This window comes from Syngnathus acus, chromosome 9, assembly GCF_901709675.1.
Source record: "Syngnathus acus chromosome 9, fSynAcu1.2, whole genome shotgun sequence".
Lineage (NCBI taxonomy): Eukaryota > Metazoa > Chordata > Actinopteri > Syngnathiformes > Syngnathidae > Syngnathus > Syngnathus acus.
This window is the reverse complement of record NC_051094.1, coordinates 9,396,807-9,418,429: the sequence shown is the minus strand read 5'-3', so window position 1 is coordinate 9,418,429 and position 21,623 is coordinate 9,396,807. Positions and strand designations below refer to the sequence as shown.

The window sequence follows — 21,623 nt, the reverse complement described above, 5'->3', positions numbered from 1 at the left end:
CATGAAAGCCTCCACATCATAAAAAATCCAGGCACAGACAGGAAGGTGCATACTGATAAGTAAATACCTCCATGACAGCGTCACTCACAACCAGTGTTGGCAATCTGTAGCCGCCTCATAATTGGATTCGATTACGATTCAGAGGGCTGCCTGTGCAGATTCTCAGACATCCAGGTCATAGTAATCCCCCAAGGTTGATTTAAGGCAACTGGATTCCTGCTTCTTTATTCTTAAAGGCTGCAGCAACAACAACAACAACAATGCACTATTGTTGACCTCGCCCTGGGGACACACGCACTGAGAAAACTTCCTCCCCTAAAAATTTACTAGTGAAGAAGTGTTTAGATAAAAAGGTGAAACGTCTTCAACAAGCAGGAGAAGTCAAGCAGCCTCAATTCAACCTTTGTGGATTCAGAGGGCTACAAATCGATTTGTGACCAAGATCACAGCATGTCAGTGCAGCTTGCAATTTCTTACTGTGTGACAGCTCTTACTACAATGACTACTTTTAAAACGGTTATACGTAAAAAAAATTATAAAAGTGATGGCTCTGGATTTTTTCCCTCCTTCTACTCTTGGTCAGAATTCTTCAGTTTTGTATTGGATGTGAACATGTAACTTGTGTTCTGACCAGTTAAGTTTCATTGTGTGTATTTATTTCCTAAAATGATTTTTTTTGCTGATTCTAGTTTAATTTTCCTAATTGTCAGATAATGACAATGTCTTGGTTACCTTGGAAATATAAATGTTGAACAGAGGCTGTGATTTACCGAAGTCAAATTCCTTGTTTGGCACGCTCAAACATGGCGAATAAAAACTCTTGAATCTTGAATCTACGTGATGAATTGGTATAGACCAGGGGTGTCAAACTCGTTTTTTTCACGGGCCGCATTGTAGACATAGCTTCTTTCAGAGGGCCATTATGACTGTCAACCCAAATAAATGTATGATTGTTATATCCAGTAAAAGCTACAAAACAAACTGACAAACTCGTTTTCAAATCAGACGAGTAAAAACTGGTCAAATATTTAAAAAAAAAAAAAAGATATTATTAAAAGTGAAGACAATTTGCAATTCTTGCAATGACACACGAATTTGATGCACAATTTGTCTTCGCGGCCCACATAAAATGATGTGGCGGGCCGTATCTGGACCCCGGGCCTTGAGTTAGACACCTGTGGTATAGACCGTTCCATGTTCTTCTGTCATGGATTGCAATATTTTTTGATCAGTTACTCGAGGCCATGGTCACTGTGTCACTGTGTAGCTGCTTTCTGATGTTTTTTTACATTTAGATGTGTTTTCCAGCTCCAAGCTTCTGGTAGCTTATAAATCGACGGGTCTTACTGGCTTGGAAGAAAGAACACCTTCATGTCTTGAGGACTGGAGAATTGGCAGGAGCAAGTCACTTTCTATTTTCAGAGCTTTTATCTTCTCCTTTATAAATGTTTTTGGAAAATAAAACCCAAAAAACAGTATTTAAAAAGATTCAACAATCGGCCATTCCTCTAACAAAATTGCACAGTGGGAAAAATCAACAGAGAAGCGTTTTCTTGGATGTCTTCCTTTAAAAAGTCAAGTTTTCACGCTGTTGTCACCATCATGTTCATCCTTACGATCAATCTTTAACAGCTTCCCTATCTCGCAAACGCACTCGCGCGAATTTTTTTTTTGTTTGCTTTTGAGATGTTGTTCCGTGTTGCATCAGCGCAACGGTGAGCCGCCACCACGTGTGCTCGTCATATTTTATTCATCATAGCAGGGGCTGCGGCACCGAGGCTCGCTCCTTCTTCCTGCCAGCTCAAAGTAGGCAGCTGTCAGAGAGCCCAAATCCCCAGATGCTTTGCCCATTTTACCTCGACATCACACAAAGGCACATTTCATCGCATGCACCTCTGTCACCGAGCGGTTCCCATCATTGCAGAAGTGACCCTTTCTCAATTTCCCTTCACTCTTCAGCTGCATGTGGTAACTTTTTACACTTTGAGGTCAGATTCTACATCCAACTGCACCCAAAAAGGTCTTCCACTTGCACATTTTTCGATAAGGAAAAAAGGCAGGAAATGAACGAATGGCTTAAAAATATGCCGAGGCACAAGTCCACCTTGAATACATTTCTGTTCCACGTCGAGTCGAGCGGCGCCAGTGATTTTGTCATTTCTTATCGAGATGATGGTGCTGCAGTGAATGACAACGGCAACTTCTGAAGCACATCAACAGTTGACTAAAAATAGGATAAACATGCAGCGGGGGCTTCTAATGATGATTATTTTTAATTGGAAAAGATTTGTTGACAACTGGCCTCTGGTGCTGCTCGACCTTCACGAGCAGATTTGCGTGAGGCTGATGAGGCCGCATGCTTCGGTACACATTTTGCGCGCCATATGAACAACGCATGCACACACACACGCACACGCGCACGCACACGCATGCGCACACACATAGACGTTCCTCAAACAAATGCATTCGGACCACTGCACTGTTCTCTGCGTCATCGAGCACAGTGAGCATCCCAAACAGCGCGCTGGTTTGAGCACGGCGCTGAGTGACAGACGAGCTGGCAGCTTTCACGCCAGGCTTTCTTTCTGCTTATTAAAATGAAATAATATCATCGACTTTGCTATTGGTTTTATTATGCTGCTCAACTTTTACTTCTGTCCAACATCTTTTAGTTTTGGATGCAGTTTTAATACAGAGTCAAATCCTGGTCCAGAAAGTATAAAACCTGCCACAGTTTAGATTTAGCCATGGGTACTTCTAATTAGCTCCACGGCTCGTTTACCTACCAGTCGATTAGTAGCACCTTTGGCTAAAGCCAAATTGCGGCAGGGTTTCTACTTTATAGACCTGGATTGGACACCCCTGTTTAAAGCGCTGTTTTGTTGTAATCTGCAAATGTTACTAAAACAAACAACAAGAAGCACCGCAGGCTAATGCACTTATGCAAGTGTTAAAAGTGTTTAAATTTTCATTATTCTGTTTTCAGGCTTTTTTCTCTGCCTCGCTCACACCATTCATTTGAGATAATCACAGACAAGGAATGTAAACAAAGAGTCAGCGAAGAGTGCAACATGCAACAGGTCCCCGACAAAATTGTTATTTCCTAGAAAATAAAGATTACTCGACTGTTTAATTAAAGCCAACTGTTAAGTGTGCTCCATGCAGAGACAGCAGCTTGCTGTTTAATGATCCTGTATTGTCTGAAGTGATCCTAGCATGTAGTGTTTAGGATTAGGATTCCCCCCCCTCCCTTTACCCGAGACATCGTCTTTATTAACGACTTGAATCCTCGTCTTTATTGATCTGGGCTTATCTGATTCGCAAATGATGCCCGCTGGTCAACAATAAGTGGTTATCAAACCGCACTCGCCCAGCAAAGCTAAAAGACCATTTGCAATGACTTTTTTTTTTAATCTCGTTGGAAATTGATTCAGCTGTTTAAGAGGAGGTTCTGCACTCGCAGCGGTGGTTATGAAACAGAAATGTCCCTTGCAAGCGGCAAGTGAGGTTTAGTCAATACTGATCACTTCTAATGCAACGAGCCTCATCTTGGCACCTTTTCATTTCACCGCGGCTCTCTCCAGTGCTTGCGCGGCACTTTACCTCCCGCTCATCTACCCCAAATGGTGGGAGCGTTTTAAGACGTATGCGCAATCCTCCTTTCATTCCTTTCCAAGTATGGACCGTCTAAATGAAAGTAAAGGGCTGAGTTGCACGTCAGAGATGCTCGAGGATTCGGCCATCTCCTCAAACACTCTCAAGCCGAGTGGGTGCTCGATCACCTAGGAGCTGGAGCCGTTTTACAGTAGAGGGCCTTCTTTCTGTCCGCTTGCACCAAGGAGCATGGGGCTGTTTTTTTCCTTCTCACATTGGTCCAACTGAGAAGAGGGGGGTGGTGGTCATGTGATACATCTCCCTCTGAGAATTCTTTCTGCTGCAACACTGAGGCTACTCGATTATAGTAAGCTGTTTCTGTTCTTAGTAAAGATCCTTTCAGTTATGATTCTTACCAGGAATGTTTGTTGGTCGCTCTTCAAGTGGACAGAAGGATTCTAAGAAATCTTTATACATTGCTACACTTGTCCTTGTTGGTAGTGAGATGAGCACACAATACACGGTGACATTTGTGAAAATGTTGTCTCTCTCGCTCTCTCGCTCTCTCTCGTTTGCTCTCTCTTGCTCTCTTTCGGACAAAAACTGAGCTTCCAAAAGGCTTCTAAATCTTCCAGAATGTCCGTTTATGCTTTAAAAAAAAAAAGCGTTCTTGTGCAAATGATGACATAAGCTGGTCTACAAGGCTTGGCTTTGTGCGCCAGCAAACTTGCAATAGTTCTTGTTTGTCAGTGAGTGGGATGGTTGTTCAAACAGATCCGGAGCTCGAGCTGCATTCAAAGATGAGCAGAGAAGTTGAAAAGTATGTAATTGTCTATTTTTTGCCAAGGAATTTTTCAACAACTCTTCTCAAGCCTTCTTGTTGTTTTCACATCTGTTTCAGTAAGGTCGCCCTTTTTTTTTTTTTTAAACAATACACAGCAGAGATTACTGTTTGAAAGACAATGCATAAATTACCCTTACTGAGACAATGTTGTCTGCAAATCTTTACCACAACATGGAACGTATTATACATTATCTATTCGCTGGTCGAATTTGTCTGTAATGAACGTTTTAACCTCACAATACATAGTTGAAAGGTACCTCCAGAAAGTTCCTTGCAGAGGCATTTCCTTTTTCCAACTCTTTCCTTGTCTGCCTGACCAAACAAACATTTGCTGAGACCCTCTGCAATCCCCTCTTAAATCCACTCGAGCAGAGAGGCCTGCCATTTGCAGCATAACTGAGCTGGGAGAATTCGCTTTTAATTAATGCCCAGATCCAGTGCGCTTAGTTCAGGTGGGAGAGGAGAGGGGGCAAAAGGTCTCTTTGGATAAAACTGCTAATATTCTGTTTGGCCATGAATGAGGAGCTTTGTTCATGGTGAATAGCGGAAGACATCATTTGATCTCCTACTGATGGTGCCTCGGCTGCAGAATAATTGCTTCTTTTATAAAGCCGTTTAAGAGGCTCGATTCAAGTGATTGTTTGTCAAATGGGCATCGATGTGGATCGAGGGCAGGGAGGTGTGGCAGTCACTCAAGGGGCATGAAATCCTGGAAGAGCCTATTTTAACTTTCTCTTGCTGCTTTGTGCGTCATTAGCAAGGATGCTGATGCTATTTTTTGGGAACTGATAACTTCTATTTTTTTTGCCTTGCCTTTTTTTTTTTTTTTTTTTTTTTCTCCTGTGGCCCGATTGAACTTTGCGCCTGCAGGCACAAAGAAGCTATTATATTGTCCATGTCGGTTACAAATTACTGTTTAATGGAGAGGCATCCTGACCGTCAATCACTCTATTACAAAGCGGTAGCTTAATGCTTCTGTGCAGCGGTCAAAGAGGGGGATTAGATTATTTTTAGAGCCTTTAACTTAGTACCTCTTTCAGTGTAAAAGGTCACCACCGATCTTAATGGACCATTGAGTATTATCAGGATTACAATGAGCTCTTCTTCGTGCCATACCGGGTTTAATTTCTGAGCTTGCTAGACTGAGTTTAAATTGTCTTTCTGTGATTTGTTCATCCTCTGCAATGCAAAAATGTACGAATATTTGAATTACCCTAAGGCTTTGTGGATTCAACACTGGAATCATTGTAGGACCACGAGAGAATATCTATAAGAATTTGTGTGTGGTTTCCAAAAGGTTGCAAAACAAAACAGTTACGAGAACTGTTCATCTGTTGCATTATTACCGTAAACTGCCAGACTGGCAACAGTGTCAAAGAGCAGGACAGAAAAGCCTTTCGTTTTTCCTCCATATGTTTAGGACTCTACTTTGCTTGCAGGCTCTTACTATAAAACAAGAGTGGAGCCACTTTTTAGTTTAGCACCGTGGTGTCGAGTGTATTGACACAAGACAGCAAAAATGTTTCATTGTGCTTGTTTATTTTGTCAGTATCAGTGTGAGCACGCCCATTTTAAGCAGCCTCTACAGGATTGGCTCTACAGTTCCTGAAGAAGTTAGGAGAATATTTTTAGGAGTTTTGATCTCAGGTTTTGGAGCGCAAACTATGTCAGAAACTCCTGGGACGAAACATCTCTGTGGTTTGTGATGTTGGCATTCAGCTCGATTGTTGAGTCCTTTGTGAAAACGTGTAAATATGTGATGTTTTACTCACAGATTGGGCTATTTACTTTTCTTTGCTTTCGGGAGCACAACTGTCAGAATCAGGTAGTTCAGATAATGTGTTACAATCACAACCCTCGATGGGATTTTTATCGTACTTGCACAATTGTGTACATTGAACACACACAAGCACTCACACGCACTCGTGGAGCGTGGTGGATCTTTAATCTGAAATAAATCAAAAATGGAAAACGGCACACTTCAAATATTGCCCCATTTAGCTCTCAGCAATCAAGTCATTCAGTTGGCGGTAATGTGACAAACAGAACTATTTATGTGTTTGGTAGAGAAGATGAAAGGGATATTCTACTGCTGAATAACAATTACCATGACAGACTCTGGAGTGGAGGTGCATGCGGCAAACGTTTCCTTAATCTTCGGTTTGCAAGTCAGATTTAATGAAGAAGCGCAAAAGCACATCAAAGCTTGAAAAAAAGCTTTTTACAATGTGTCACCATATAGAAAGTCTTGCAAAATCATTGACTGATGTGTTTCCTTTTGAGTAGCCACCAGCAATTAAGCATATCAGGCATCAAGCCAAACCCTAATGGAGGCACACACTGAGATCAACCATTTGTTTAATTAAAGTGACTTGCACGAACGAGGGGAGCCAAAAGTGGAGCTCAAAAACTGTACCTTGGTGATATTTCCCAGAAAGACACATTGGCATTGCGATCGTGTTGTTGTGGGAAGCAGCCATGTTCCCACTTCCCGTTTCAGGGGTCAGGCACTCCGTCGAGCAACCATCTGCGCTCAGTGAGCCACTTGAGCACACGCTTGGCATCCAGCTGTTTGCTCACGTTTTATTTTGACATTTGCAACGGCTGTCTCTTGTTTGGAACGCAAAGTGTTTTGTCTTACCGGAACCACAGTTCCGATTTAGCTTGCTCGGCTGTAATGCCAAGTTAGTGTTACAAGCTCACGGGACTCACAAATAATACAAAATGAGCTAAATTAAATCATTGTGTGGTGCTTTTGATGATGAATCCATTTTCTGCATTTGAATGTGAACATAAACGCCACACTTGTCTTTGAAGTAGGAATGTGATCTTCATTGTTATTTGATTTGATAAAACATGCTTATGTGCATTGACTGGCCAAACATTGGCTCAGAATGGAAAGACCGTCCCAAGGGTGAGGAAAAGGGTCAGGACTGTGGAAGCTGCACTTTTAACTCTTCTACTGCTGGGGTGCTGAAGACACACTATATGACAGAGTCATTCATCACCCGCCTATGTGTTGCGGCCTGTCTCGCTGATATCTCTCACCTCAAAAGATTCTCATCATAGCTGCGTAACTGCGTGTGAACCCGCTGATGAATTGAAAAGAAGAGGAACATAGTATGCAAACTGCTCATTACGTTACTTCAATATAATATACCGTATTTTCCGGACTATAAGGCGCACCTAAAAACCTAACATTTTCTCAAAAGCCGACAGTTCGCCTTATAGTCTGGTGCGCCTTATATATGGACCAAATTCCTAAATTTAAACTGACCCGAAGTATTGTGTCATGAAATCAATCATAAGTGGCCCGCTGAAGACTATGAATCATGAATCAAAAAGACTATGGATCATTATTTTGTGATTATAAAGTAATTTGTTGCATCTGAAGTTGAAATAAAAAAGATAAAATGGAGAATAATTTGATTTGGATTAAAGATCTGACATGATGCATTAATGGTGCGCCTTATAGTCCGGTGCGCCTTGTATAAGGACAAAGTTTTAAAATGGGCCATTCATTGAAGGTGCGCCTTGTAGTCCGGTGCGCCTTATAGTCCGGGAAATACGGTAACCTAAAGAAATTGAGAAGATGAGTAAAGGTGGACTATCAATTCAAGCCATAGGCCAAAAATTTGCTCTGAAGAAGAAAATAAAACACTGATGTACTAAGTAACAGATGTCAAATAGAAGACAATCGCTAACGACAGAAACATTTTGCTCTAAAGTAAGACTCCTACAACAATCCTCACAAACAATTTCCAGAGAGTGAAAATAGGCAAAAGCAGTAATATTCCAAAAATGAAAACCTCTCATTAGCAAGCAGAAAGCAAGGCCAGACTATCTGTTCCAATACTTGTGCTTACATAAAATGAGGTGCTTCAATTGTATATCATCGGATACAGATATGTAGCTATACCAGGGCAATAAAAATTGAAAGAATCTCCTGTGGCATTCTCATCTTTTTATATTAACCTCAAAGTATCTTAGTCTACAGCAAGATTTATGAAATTGTCCTCACTGTAAATAAAATGTAGAAGGGGAGTGTAGATGCTCTCAAGAGATCTTGCAACTTCAACCAAATCTAAAATATTTTAGAATAGGGAAAATCAGCTGACGTGATGTTTGCTCAGGGGGGTTTGAGGGAAGAATTCCATTTTGGCAGCAAAAAAAAAAAAAAGAATAGTAGGGAATTTGACAACATCTGTAGATACTTATCCAGCTGGCTAGTTATAGTCAGCAAGAGATCTTTATTTTAAAATGAAAAGAATTTTCCAGGGCAAATGAAAATGTTCATCAGAGGCTATTGGCTTACATATCACGTATTCATTGTACAATATTTTCATTCAATATTATATATTTTTTTCATTTTCACCCTGTTAATCTCTGGCCTGTCTGTGTTAGATGCTGAGTTGTCAAACTTGCAAGACGCAAATGTACATTTTGATCACATTTCCATCGAGATGCCGTCACTCACGCAAGTGCTATTGTGTTCCTGCGAACACCAGATGAGGTGTTGATCTGTTGAGCTGTCTTGCACAACTCAACTCTCTATTCAACAATGAGTCCCGAGACGGATACGAATAATGTTTATGGCTTGACTCGTGGAACCATTTGCCTGCAGCGAGAGCTGAGCTGAGTTGGCTGTCAGCCCGCTCACCAAAGATGAACTTTGACGTGAGCTCCCCTAAATCCTCTATGATTAAATATTTGCTGGCTCATTTAATATGAATGCGAATAAATGCTCATGCAGTGGGTTCATGTCCGTTCCGCCGCAGTAATTGCCATGATTTGACAAAAAGACCTCCATGGCACCTCGTCCTTTTCATTTCCTCCCTCTCGCTCTTCCGGAGTTGTTGTCGTCAAAAGTCATGACTTATTTTTAGTTGCCACTTTTCTGGACTAATTGAATGGAATTAATATGTGACAGGTTCATAGAGTAGATGCATCTAGTAGAAATATGTGGGGCTTTAAAAAAATGACAAAGAAGCACAGGCAGATAATTTCATGATTGATCATGTCCTTGACGGTTCTCCACTTTCCTCGCCATTGACAAAGCCCAGAAAGTATTTGAATACATTAAAGTGTGCCACAGTATTCCTGGAGGACACTATCGTCTTACTTCGAGGGGACGCTGACTTTTTCCAGCAATAGCAGTGTTGCGATGTTTAACCTTCATTATAAAATGTACCTGCTTCTTTTCGGACGATGTCATTTGCAGTAATATTGAGGCCAGTTGTACATTCTTCCATATATGATAATAAACTAGAGAGAGACGGCAGTTTTCGGGAAGACAAGAAAAGCAAATGCTGACGTCACAGATATGCACTGTAAAGGCGGTTTGTTCCGAAGATTCATTCAACAAAATGTATTAAAGTAAGGACGAATGCAAAAAGTCAGGAACTAAAAAAAAATGTATTCAATTAAAACAAGACAAAAGCTCAATGCTAATAAATAACAAAGAGAACAAAAAACTAAGAGGAAAAGCCACAGTTGATAACATTAAAGATCAGGAAAATCAGAGTGGTATTTTTATACAAGAGTTTTAACACAATGTGCAGAATTAGGAAACTAATGGAACTAATTCTAGCCTAGGACACACAGAGGAAAAACATTGGGAGGGTAGTGCTAGACAATGAAATTGATCCGGCGCCTTTCTGCGGCTTCAGCTGCACGTAAATAGCCAGCGGAGAGTAATCAGAAGCAGGTGCAATGCCCGAGATTTTGCCCACCGACAAATACAACCACAAGCAGGCACAAACACAGCAATGTGATGAAATTGGAAATTTGAATACAAGCAGTTTACCCTTTGTGCCGAGAATGTTTTTTTCAGTGCAATACATCAAATCCAAATTCTTCAAACACCAAAGTTCTACATAAAGCTTGCTTGCATTGTTTTTAATAAATCCTCATCACATTTTTTTTAGTGGTCTTGCTTGATTGATAATATAGCTTTCTTGCTGCTGTTAACAGTTTCAACTCGTAATGAATTACAAGTACAAAAAGTTTGGTTGCTTGCTGATGATATCGTTTTGTATTTAAAGTCACACTTGTTGCAATGTTTTAGGTGCTCCTGATAACCGTACTATCTCTGGACATTATAATCATGAGGTGGAATTTTCATACCGTTTCGGCTTTAATTGGGAGTGAAGGGGAGTTAATGTTGAGCATAGAAATCATAACCAATGGCAATCACACGGTTGAGGGATTTCAGTCCATCGAGGAACCAGCATTAACTCCATTACACAACCCTGAGGGACATGATTGTTGAGGCTGCAAGGTATGCTTGGGGATACAAAAATCTCCAGTTGCAAAAGGATGAAGGAAAAATGATTTATTGTCTCCAAAAGTGCTACTCCTTGTGATAACATTTTCCTACTCGCTACCATATAGCCAAGATGGCGCATGGCGCTGTCAATGTAAATGCGCTTTTGCGTTCAAACTGGCCGGAGGAATTGCAGGCACAATTGAGACGCAGCAGCGGCCTCATTTGAAGTCAAATTTAATTTTATTTTCCAAAATGTGGGATTATGAAATCCAAGCAGTAATGTATGCGTGTGGCCTTGTTGCACAGGGTGAGAGGCAAAGTGAATAGCAGTCCTCTGTCCATTCATTTTTTTCTTTTCTTTTTTTTTTTTACCAGACATGGCTTTTATAACTCAAGCTCTTTATCCTTGCTGAGCAATTTCTCATGAAAGCAACCTGAAACGTAAAGCAAAATTCTTGACCAGCAGGCTGCTATGAATTTCCAAATACTGTTTCTGAGCGCATGATGAGCTGCAACATTTGCTTGCATATTTCATTCACGCCTTCTAAACGAAGGCCCCCACACTGAGCTGTGATTCAGTTTCTCCAAGACAAACAAATTATAGGATTTGCAACAACGGCTTACCGTTGAGCTAGTTAGTCTTGCAATATGAATCATCTTGAAATATGAATCATTTGTACTCCGTGGGCAAAGTACGGACACAGGGTTGAAAAACTGCCATGACTACAGAAAGTGTGTAGGAGTTTGCTTGCAAACTGTTTCTACAGCTGTATTCTATATGTAAATTCATTGCATTGTTGGCGATTCACTGCCTCAATGGTTCTTCACGTGGAACAGGTACATAAACCTTTCGGATAACAATGATTTGAAGGATGATATACTGGTTTTATTCATTTAATGGCAGAGGGCAAGATAAGATCAATACTTTGCATGTCTGTTGAATATACTATCTCAAGCCGGCTGCAAGACAAAGTTTGCACCAGCGACACTAATGTGTGTGTGTTTTTTTGTTTTTTTTTACCGTTTAGTTCTTACAAGTATTCAACATACAACACAATGATTAATGAGAGGTGGGGGACATCACTTTCACACTGTTTGTTAGCAGGCTTTGGATAGAAACTGGCTGAAGCTAGTTTTAGTCATAGAACTATGTCATTATTTTGAGAAAAATGGAGGCGTACTTGTAACAGATGTTTTTTTTTCCTGTAAAGCAGCCATCTATGTTTACAGCTTTTAATGACGGTGGTGGTCCCACGCGGGCCAGCACGCCATTGTCGCTACATCACAGATGTGTTTATGCCCGTATGCGAGCGATAAAGCTAACAAGACATCTCTGTATCCAACTTTGATCAACGGAGGTGGTCCCATATGATCCAACCACCTACAGACTCAAATACGCACTGCCACCGTCCTCATAGGTTGCGTGCAGTACCAGTCAACAGCCAGCGAGCGATGATCTCTGGTGTTAGTCAATTGTGTTTTCTTAAGTCCAGAGTCAATGCAGCAGGAAATTCTGCAGCACTTCATGCCTCTGCTTACAACCTATATGGAGATGATGATGATTTTATTTTCCAGCAGGAATGTGAACACCCTTCCGAACGTCCAATGACCAGGGTGTTAGTGTGCTTGAGTTGCTGAGCTAAAGTAAAGGCCATACAGAATGTATAGGGTAGACTGTCAAGAAAAAGATGAGAGAACCGACATTGCAGATGACCTAAAGGCAGCTATTAAAGCAACCTGGGCTTCCATTACACCTACGCAGTGCCACATGCTGATCGCCTCCATGCCACAGCGCATTGATGCAATATATCATACAGACGAAGTGCAAAGAAATGAACATACTTCTCAGAAACCTGATATTTGGGCTTCGAGCATCCCTTTTTTTTTTTTTTTAGACACTATTTTTGTTAATCATTATCTCTAAAGCATTATCATCATTGCAAAAATAAAAGCGTGTGATATTTCACTCTGCATAATCTAACATGTTCATGTAATAATAATTGACAAAAATGTTTTTCCCCTTTTATTTATTTATTCTTAATTATAGACACTATGGGGGTCCTGTACCTGTAATTTGTAGGCTACCCCAAAGTAAGGGCTGCAGGGAAATTTGGGGCAAATTCACAATTAACCCCAAAGGTTAGCATATAGACTGGCCCTGTCCAGTTTGTGCCTTAGAGCCTCAACCGAAGCGGTGCATTTCTTTGCCATTTCCCTCCCTTTCTTGTGAACAAATGAGTCTCTAATGGACATTTTATATCCTACTGCCCTGACCCCATTTAAGTGATTCAGTGATGCGCGTGGCCTGTGACTCTCATCATTTTTAAGTTCAACATTTAGTGTTTGGCATTTTGGAAATTAATTTGACCCGGGAGAAGATATTTGGTCAGAGTGAGCCCAATTAAAAGGCAGACATTTGTAATCAAAATCCTTGTATGAAAGTCATCCGTAAGGACACGCAAGTAAAGTTTGGTCACTTAGCAGTCAAACAGGGTGAGGGGTGTCTTTGCAGAGCGCTGCTTAGCAGAGGGTAAAATGGCTGTGCGGGTGGGGGTGACGGCGGGCCAATGCCAGCGAGGTCTCGGGTGACAAGCACTCTGCAGTTTTGTCCTGTTGGCAGACGGGAGTCACCAAGTTGTGTGTCCCCTTGAATACTCTGGAAAATTCTCAGCGGAGCGTTGTGTTACACCGACCAATTATCGCCTCCTGGAGTCCTCTCAGAACAGAGTACTTCTTTGAGGGAGGCTGCGGGATTTACACCCAAATGCACAAATCTGTCTTTAATAGTTATAAGATAACCTTTATTAGTCTAATGGGGAATAACATTCAAAATGTGGTTGTGGCAGTAGCCTATCCATAAGGACTTGAGCTTTGCACTTTCGAGAAATGCTGGTCTGCATTCTGACTACTGACGGGGGTGTCCTTGAGTTCAGCTCGGGGATGCAGTCACCTTCCGTGCGCCCCGTCACTCTCACATCTCTCCTTGCATGTGCCTGTGTGTTCCGGTTCTCAATGTGCTGTGCAACAAAAATATACACAGCCATTCGAATTTCCCCCTGAAGGGATCATAACAAGTATGCATCCATCCATTTTCTCTATCCTTTATCCTGTTGAGGGTTGTGGGGAGCGGGAGCCTATCCCATCTGACCTGGGGCAATCACATTGATTCCAGTCAATCACAGACAGCAGAAATGACCGTAGCATTTCAAACTCTAGCATACAGCGTCTCATAAATTTATATTATTTTTTCCAAATGTGACCTTGCTCTGTTGATTGTTTCATTTGAAATCCATTGTGCTGTGTAAAATGTCTCTGGATAAAATCATAAAAACTGCCACTGTCTAAATAAATACGTCTGGACATAACTGTGAATTGTGTTGTTCAACCTTGAAGGTGCTTTAACAAAGTTGTCTTGAGTGTTCTGTCATGGAAATAAAATAAGCAAGTCATTCACACGCTGATCGCAGTCAAATTTGAGTTCAGTCTCCTACTCAAGGCTACTTGAAAAAGACTGGAGGGGATCGGCAGCCTTAGCCTTGCTGCCCCGGCTGCATCAATTAAATTATTTTTCCCTTTTAATGTCTCAGAAGAGTCAACAAAAGTTCAAGTGATCCAACATCTCAGAGCAAATCTCCCTTTTTTTTTCCACTCGCAACTCCCCCTCCACCACTACAGAAATGTTACACTTGCTTAATTAGTAGCTTTGCTTGTTGTCAAAAGATGTTCTCGTAGATTGAGTTGAATCATACACGTTGTTCTTTTATTTGAAATTTGCAGAATTTCACACCACTGCGGAGTCTTTGTTACTCAAATGTTGTCAATGCTTCTCCAGCCTCTGAACATGATCATCACCTCGCCATCTTGACTGAGAATGTTTTTCATTTTTGTGCAGTCCCACTCCCAAAAGACATTAGTGTAAGTGCCAAAGGGTAGAGTTTTGTTTTTGTTTTTTTCCCCTCCGGCTTAACCCAGTTTATGCAAGACAAAGTACTTGTACAACTCCTTGAAGTAAAGCTTTCCGCCTTTTTGAATAATAACACAGTTTCACCATTTTTTAATTGCTTACCTTTTCTATTGTGTTTTCAGCAGAGGCTGACGGGAGTCATTTGGTGTTGCTCATGCGAAAAGGCCCACTCCGCTCCACTTATTTCTCAATTTTTGTGTCCTTTCTGCAGGTGGTTAGTCACGCCATGACTCCCTTGGATCCCCGTGAAGAACCATCCACTCAAAGGTGAAAGGATTTCAACCTGACCACTAAATAAAACCCTCTTCTTTCTGTGGACCGATAACTGTCGCAGAAGGCGTGGTGAGTGATAATCTTTCACTCTTTTCATTCTGGATGGACGGAGGGAGCACTCTGGGCTTTGCTGTCAACAGGAACCAGCGGACACTCTTACTCGCTTGAACACACATGCCTGGCAGGTGTAAGGTGTCTGAAGACGCACAGACGGACTTATTCATGCCGTCGTGTGGATGACCTTCATACCAGATTAACACATCAAAACGATTTTTATTTGGACTTTTGTTCGTCAACGGGAGTCTTTTAGCTTTATGAGTGTTCATCACTGGGCTGACGTGCTCCAGTGGCAGGGTGAGCCAGCATGGCCAAACCTCTGCTGAAGATTCAGCGTTATTTCCGCAGGAAACCTATCCGCTTCTTCACCCTTAGCTTGCTCTACCTGACTGCCGGAAGCCTCGTCTTCCTGCACGCCGGCATCGGTGGCGACAGCTGTTGCGGGAAGCGAGGCATGCCTATATACACTGTGGTGGCCTCGGAGACGGGCGGCCAGATCACATCGTCGGACGGCGGAGGGCTGGGCATCATGCGGGTATTTAAGGAGGCTCATAGGCCCGGACGAGGTTACGCCCCCATGTGGAAAAAAAAGGCAGGGCAGATAAACGAGGGCAAAGCTGGGGACTACACCAACAAGCGGAGCCATGCGGTGAAACGCCGCAGTGCAAAAGAGGCAGATGACGCACGAGGTGGGTTGTACGCAAACATATTATAGTCACATGTACACACAATAGATCTCCAGTCTTGCAGTGTTTCATATTTCACGTGGCGTGTATCCTTTCTGGCAGGTGAAATTAATTAACAGAAATCAAACTAATACAGCGCTTTTCACAACAGAGGCCGTAAATCACATTTACTCACTCACGAGCCCAATTTGAAAAAGGCAAATCATCGCAATGCGCTAATTATTGCATGGAAATTATTGTAATCGGGGAAGTTATTGTAACCATTTCAATAATAATTCCATCTCGTGTTTGTGTTGTGAAGTTACTAATTACATTTTCTGACTAATTATGAAACAACTCAGCATTTTTAATATTCTGATGTATTATACATATCCAGTTGCAAACACACTGGCAGCCTCCAACATGATACTGTATGCTAATGCAACATTGATCCAAAGTAATCTCTGATTTCGAAAATGATAATGATTCAACATTTGCTGCCATGCCGTAAGTCGGCCGGCGTCATGAGGATGATTAAGTCCTCATTTGGGAAAACCACTTGAGAGTTCTCCTCCGCCGTGCTTCCTTCAGCTGCGCTGTGCGCTGCTACGCAGACAGCTGAAGAATCACAACATCTAAATAACTTAATAGCAAGGTTCACAGCGTCTTTATAAATTTCCCTCGCTACGGCACTTGTAAAAACCCGTAGCATTGTATGGCGTACAAAGTCTTTAAAAGGTTTATTTTAGGAGGCAAGCGTCCTTTCTGGCTCAATAATCCCCATTTAATAACATCAATATCCTGGAAACGCCCGTTAGTGTGTCATTTAACTTAACTGGAGGGTAACTTAGCTGATCCCATCATCTCACTCATGTCTGCCAGATCAAAATTAAAGAGTGTATGCTGTGGTATAGATTGAGTAAATATTATTAATGGGCCTTTCGTAATACTTCCGGGTGCTGCTGTTTTCTAACCTTTATTTAACCAAGGCGCATATTTTTAATGAGAAATATCTTTCAGCACAATACCAATCAAAACTGTCATACACGGGTTAATTGCAGTATCTTTAGTATAGTGGAAGAGCATTTCATTGTTCTGCCTGCCACGAGATGCTGCTGGCGTTCGTATATGAAAAGAAAAATTTAGCAAAGAAATTCAGTGAAGTTGGATGATTTCGGAAAAGGGCCCATTAATGTTTCACTGCACAGCGGGTGGGAATCACTTGGCGTGTTATGCAGGATGGATGGATGGATTGATATTATTATTATTATTAGCACCAAATGTGCTGTATACACACTCACATCATGGCAATTAGAAAAAATGTCATCCTGTCTTAGAAAGGTAATAGGCATCATATTTTCCAATAACAATTGCAAAGCAAATTGCAGCATATTCATCTCTGAATTGCAGCAGGATGGACAGTTCAAAGCCGACTCGACGAGATTAAAAAACACGCATGACTTGTGTGACAAAACAGACAATAAATCCAGCACACGATGGCACAATCTGAGTTTATCTATTCTCATTCCATAATGGCTAATATTGTAAGATTGCTGACAATCTCGGTCCCCTTCCATCACTGCTGTTAAAAGCGTGTAGACCCACAAAAGCACTGCGGTGGCACCATTAGCATTCAGCAACATGACTAACCTCTCCAGCTGAAAGTCATTTTCTGTAGGACAATGAGAAAATGGCTGTATTTTGAATTGTATAAAGTGCACGCTCATTTTATCACTTCAAGTCACTCCAGACTCCCCTCAACTTCCACTGAGCGGAAGATAACACGCTCTCTTTTGTGTATTTCTATTTATTCATTCGTAGCATCTTTAAAATAGATATCAAGAGGCGTGTATTTCCCCCCCGTGCGCCATTGTCATGTGTGGCTTTCACATTTGCCCCTGTTAACGGCACAGGCAGACAGAACATTATTATGATTGAATAACATGGCAGGATTCAAATAGACAAACGATGGCAGTCTAAATGCGGCGCCTGCTTTGTTGAGGTGAGACTCGCGTGAGACCTTTGTCAGGCGGGGGAGGGAGGATCAGGCTGCTAGAGGACATAAAAATGTTATTCCACTACAAAAGCTTTGCTCAATTTTGTTAGCCACCACTCAGACTATATATCATTATTTAATATGCCAGCAGGGAAGGAAGGTGTTTTTCACCACAGGAAGGAAGGAAGGCCTTGGAAACCAACATATTTACACTATACATACATCGAAGCTCCAGGTTATCTGATTAAACCAAGGTCTTTTGGATTCGCCGCCCTTGTCCTTTTCCCCGCAAATTGCAAATCTCGTAGGGCTGCAGCCGAACGTGATGATGGAGTACTTAGCGGCTTGAATGCATTGGCTTGCTCTCATCGTTTTACATCCAGACCCTCTCATTACTCCGTAACCATCTTCAAAATCCTGTTATGCCGGAGTTAAGAGACTTTTAGCCTCCTCTCACTCTGACTGCACCCATTCTCACTGGCTCGGAATCTCATTTGGAGGGGAATATTACAGCTCAGGCTATCGCCCCAGCACACATGAACACATTTGCGCGGCACGGCGCAATCGCACAGGATGTAACGCGCAAACAGGAGTAGGGTGACGTGCGTGGGGAGAGGCGGAAGGCAAGAACTGAATATAGCTGAATTAAGTTGACATTTGAAGGAAGGTGTCGGTAGAGTGAGGCCATAGTGGAGAAACAGCATGAAGTATAATATCAGGTTGCATCCTGATGCAATTTGACTATTTGGTTAACAACAGATTTTTTTATCCTATAATCCGCCGTATTTAATTTTTTTTAATCTGAACAGTAGTCACTAGGAAGATTACAGGCTGGTTGCATCGCATGCGGCTTAAATACGGAGCTTAAAACCACAACAATTAAAGTAATGCAGGAAGCAAGACAATGGTGGGCCGTTTAGCTATTAGTAGCGGCTCAAAGCGGTAATGGCACATCACAGATGGCAAAGGGATTGTTTGCTGAAGATTCAGCTGAGCTCCGCTGGTCTGGTGGCTGGAGAAGAAGCCAGAAGTTCAATGCAGCTCGATTCCCCATCGCCCTCATTCCTTGCTTAAACACACACACACGCGCACACATGCACACACACACGCACGACCTTTCTACAAATGCAGAGATGAGCCACTACAGTTGCTGGCCACTAGAAGGGGATGTGTGCCTTTATAAATAAATAAAGATTGTGCCCCAGTTTGAACTCCTCTCCTGCTGACTAAATACTGCACACGTGAAGTCAAAGAAAATGGTCTGTTTTTCAAAGCTAGAGTCAATTATTCTGTCAGAAATAACATGTGCAAGGTACATATTCATTCAAGTCCATGTGTTCATTCAAAGTGTCTTTTGCTAACTAATTTAACCTTCTATCTTTTTTCTTTTATATTATCTACAGCAAAGTATCTTGGCTGCTACGTTGACTCAACACAAAAGCGGGCACTAAAAGGAGTTTCATTTTTTGATTACAAAAAAATGACTGTATTCCGTTGCCAGGACAACTGTGCCGAAAGGTATGAAATACAACAACAAGAAATAGACACTTTCGTTGCTTCTTCCTACCTTGTCAGACTGAGATACAAATTAAAATGGCTTGTCCAGATGATGTGATGTAAATTCACGCAGGCTGATTAAAAGGCTCTCCCTCATTAGAGGTGCTGGATGCATGTACGCTTGTAAATAGCAGCTACTGAACAGCATGCCCAGGTGTCTGAGGACGAAACTGTACTTCGGAGGTCCATGCAGCAACCTATCAAATAATGTAAGACATTCGATGCCCTCCTGCAATCTAATGAGCTTCAGATCCAGAGCTGTTAGCTCAATTTATGACTGTGGATTATTAATAATTAGCTTACTTTATATGTACTATAGATTCATGAGGCCTCTGAGATTAGAGTTGCGCATTTCTCCAACTGAAAAGGCAATGCAGCTGTACCTAATGAAATGACCCGTGAGCATATATATTGTTAAGCACCCGCTTTCAAAGCTTCACTCTCGTACTTGTGTTTGTGTGCCTGTTGGCAGAAAGGCTTTTGGTTTATGAGAGGCCTGAGAGTGAGTGTGCACAAAGCTCCATGAAGAAATGTTTTTCTGACTTTTGGTAGAGATGAAATTGACTAGCCAGGCCCGAACCTCACCCTCCATCACCTTTGTGATGATTTAGTCGGTGGGCTTAACGCGTCTCTCTCAACTGGAAAAATACCTGCAGCCAGCTTTCGTAAATGTGCGGAAAGAAATTGTCATTAAATGTTGATCTGTTGGCCAAATTCATTTTTGCTCAAATGCACTTGAGTTACTCTTTCCAGCCAAGTCTCCGTACTGGAATTGCTGCGACGTTTTGCCTTCGCAATGTGCACAAACGTCCACTATTGGAGCCGCTCTGCTTTTTCCTTGCAGTCATTCCAATCAGTTTAATCAGTGCTCATTGTTTGCCTCTGAGCTCTGCTCCTCTCCTCTATTTTCCCTGCTCCCTTCCTGTCTTCTTTTCTCCTCCGCCGTCTTTCTCTCGCCTCTTTTCCTCCCCGAGGAATTGCGGGGACGGCTCTATCGAATGCACTGAATTACACCCATCACTGATTCGCCGAGTGCAAAATAGGTGCAGCGAGCCGCTTGTTTTCAGATGCTTTCTCCTCACGCTGGCTTTCTGCAGCCGGCCAGCCCACCTGCTATTTCCAGAGCAGGGTTTAATAAAAGAAGACAAACAAATGAGAAGCAGCGGCATATAATGGCAAACAGAGGTTTGGGTTTGATTGGCAGGGCTGCGGGGTGTGTTGGCTATCCTGTGTGAAGGGTTTCTAATTGCATCCGAAAGGCCTCTTGGGTGTCAAGTCAACAGAGAGGGGGGGCCACAGGAGGAAAGACTTTTAAAAAGTACTGCAATCATTTATAATTGGCCGTGCCTCAAAACCTCTTAGCATGTATAAAGGCGTTCGTCTTCAAGCGGCAAAAGAGCGAGAGAGATTGAGAAAGTGACGTCTGGACGTGTTCTGATGTGTACTTCAACATCCTCTGTGCATCATTTCTTTGCTTTTATTGACTACAGTTGCTCTCAATATGAATCGACATTAACCAGGGAAGGATTAAGGCGTAATGAACGCTCAGGTCATTAGCGCTCGCCTCTTCGACTTCGCTAATGATGGTAATCCTTCTTCCTTCTCTGCGTGCAGAGGTTACATGTACGCCGGTTTGGAGTTTGGAGCCGAGTGCTACTGCGGTCACAAGATTCAGACGGCCAATGCTTCGGAGAGCGAATGCAACATGGAGTGTAAAGGAGAAAAGAGCAACATGTGCGGAGGAGCCAACCGGCTATCCATCTACAGGCTGGAGCTGAGCCAGGAGTCGGCACGGCGCCGTGAGAAAATCCCCTTTGCTTCATTGGAACCACATGCTGGTCTATGTACTCGCAGGGCTATCGACTATCAAGGGAGGAATGGGATTTTGGAGATGAGAGCCATGATTTTAACAACTTTCTTCATTATTATGATCTGTCTCTCTCTCTCTCTTTCTCGCCTCCCTTACCCAAGCACCAGAAGGAGGCAATAAAAAGCTGCCCATAAGAAATCCGATCATTCCCACAATTTTACCCAAAACAACTGAAAGAAATTGAGCGTGCCCCAAGAAAGACCTAACAATAATTCACAGTGACCACCGAGATGTAATTTGGCTCCTGAAATGTAACACGATGGCCTTTTTTAAGGGGAAATATTTGTTTTATTGGATGCTAATGCCACATTTGGGAGCTGGCCGCCCTGTCGTGTTTACTTCTTGCCTGGGAGAGATGTGCAACCTGCCTCCCCCAGCATGCCGTGGTCTGCATCCTAAACACTCACTGCCTGCTGTTTTACAACCGAGGTGATGGCAGTAAAGGCTGATTATCGGAAATAGGGATGGAACCTTGTTTCTTGTTGCAGAGTGTGGGCTGTGTCTGGAGTGCTTGCTTTGTTGAAGATTCCTTCCA

General features: G+C 42.3%; 1 protein-coding gene across 1 annotated transcript in view; it reads left to right on the top strand.

Annotated features, from left to right (window-relative positions):
• The window catches only part of wscd2 (WSC domain containing 2), a 42,499-nt gene that overhangs the window by 10,109 nt on the left and 10,767 nt on the right, over positions 1-21,623 (top strand). Inside the window, exons 2-5 of the mRNA XM_037258252.1 lie at positions 14,882-15,012; positions 15,084-15,689; positions 19,065-19,179; positions 20,833-21,017. Of these exons, the coding sequence (XP_037114147.1) occupies positions 15,308-15,689; positions 19,065-19,179; positions 20,833-21,017 (682 nt within the window). The 5' untranslated portion in view covers positions 14,882-15,012; positions 15,084-15,307. The remainder of the gene's footprint in view (positions 1-14,881; positions 15,013-15,083; positions 15,690-19,064; positions 19,180-20,832; positions 21,018-21,623) is intronic.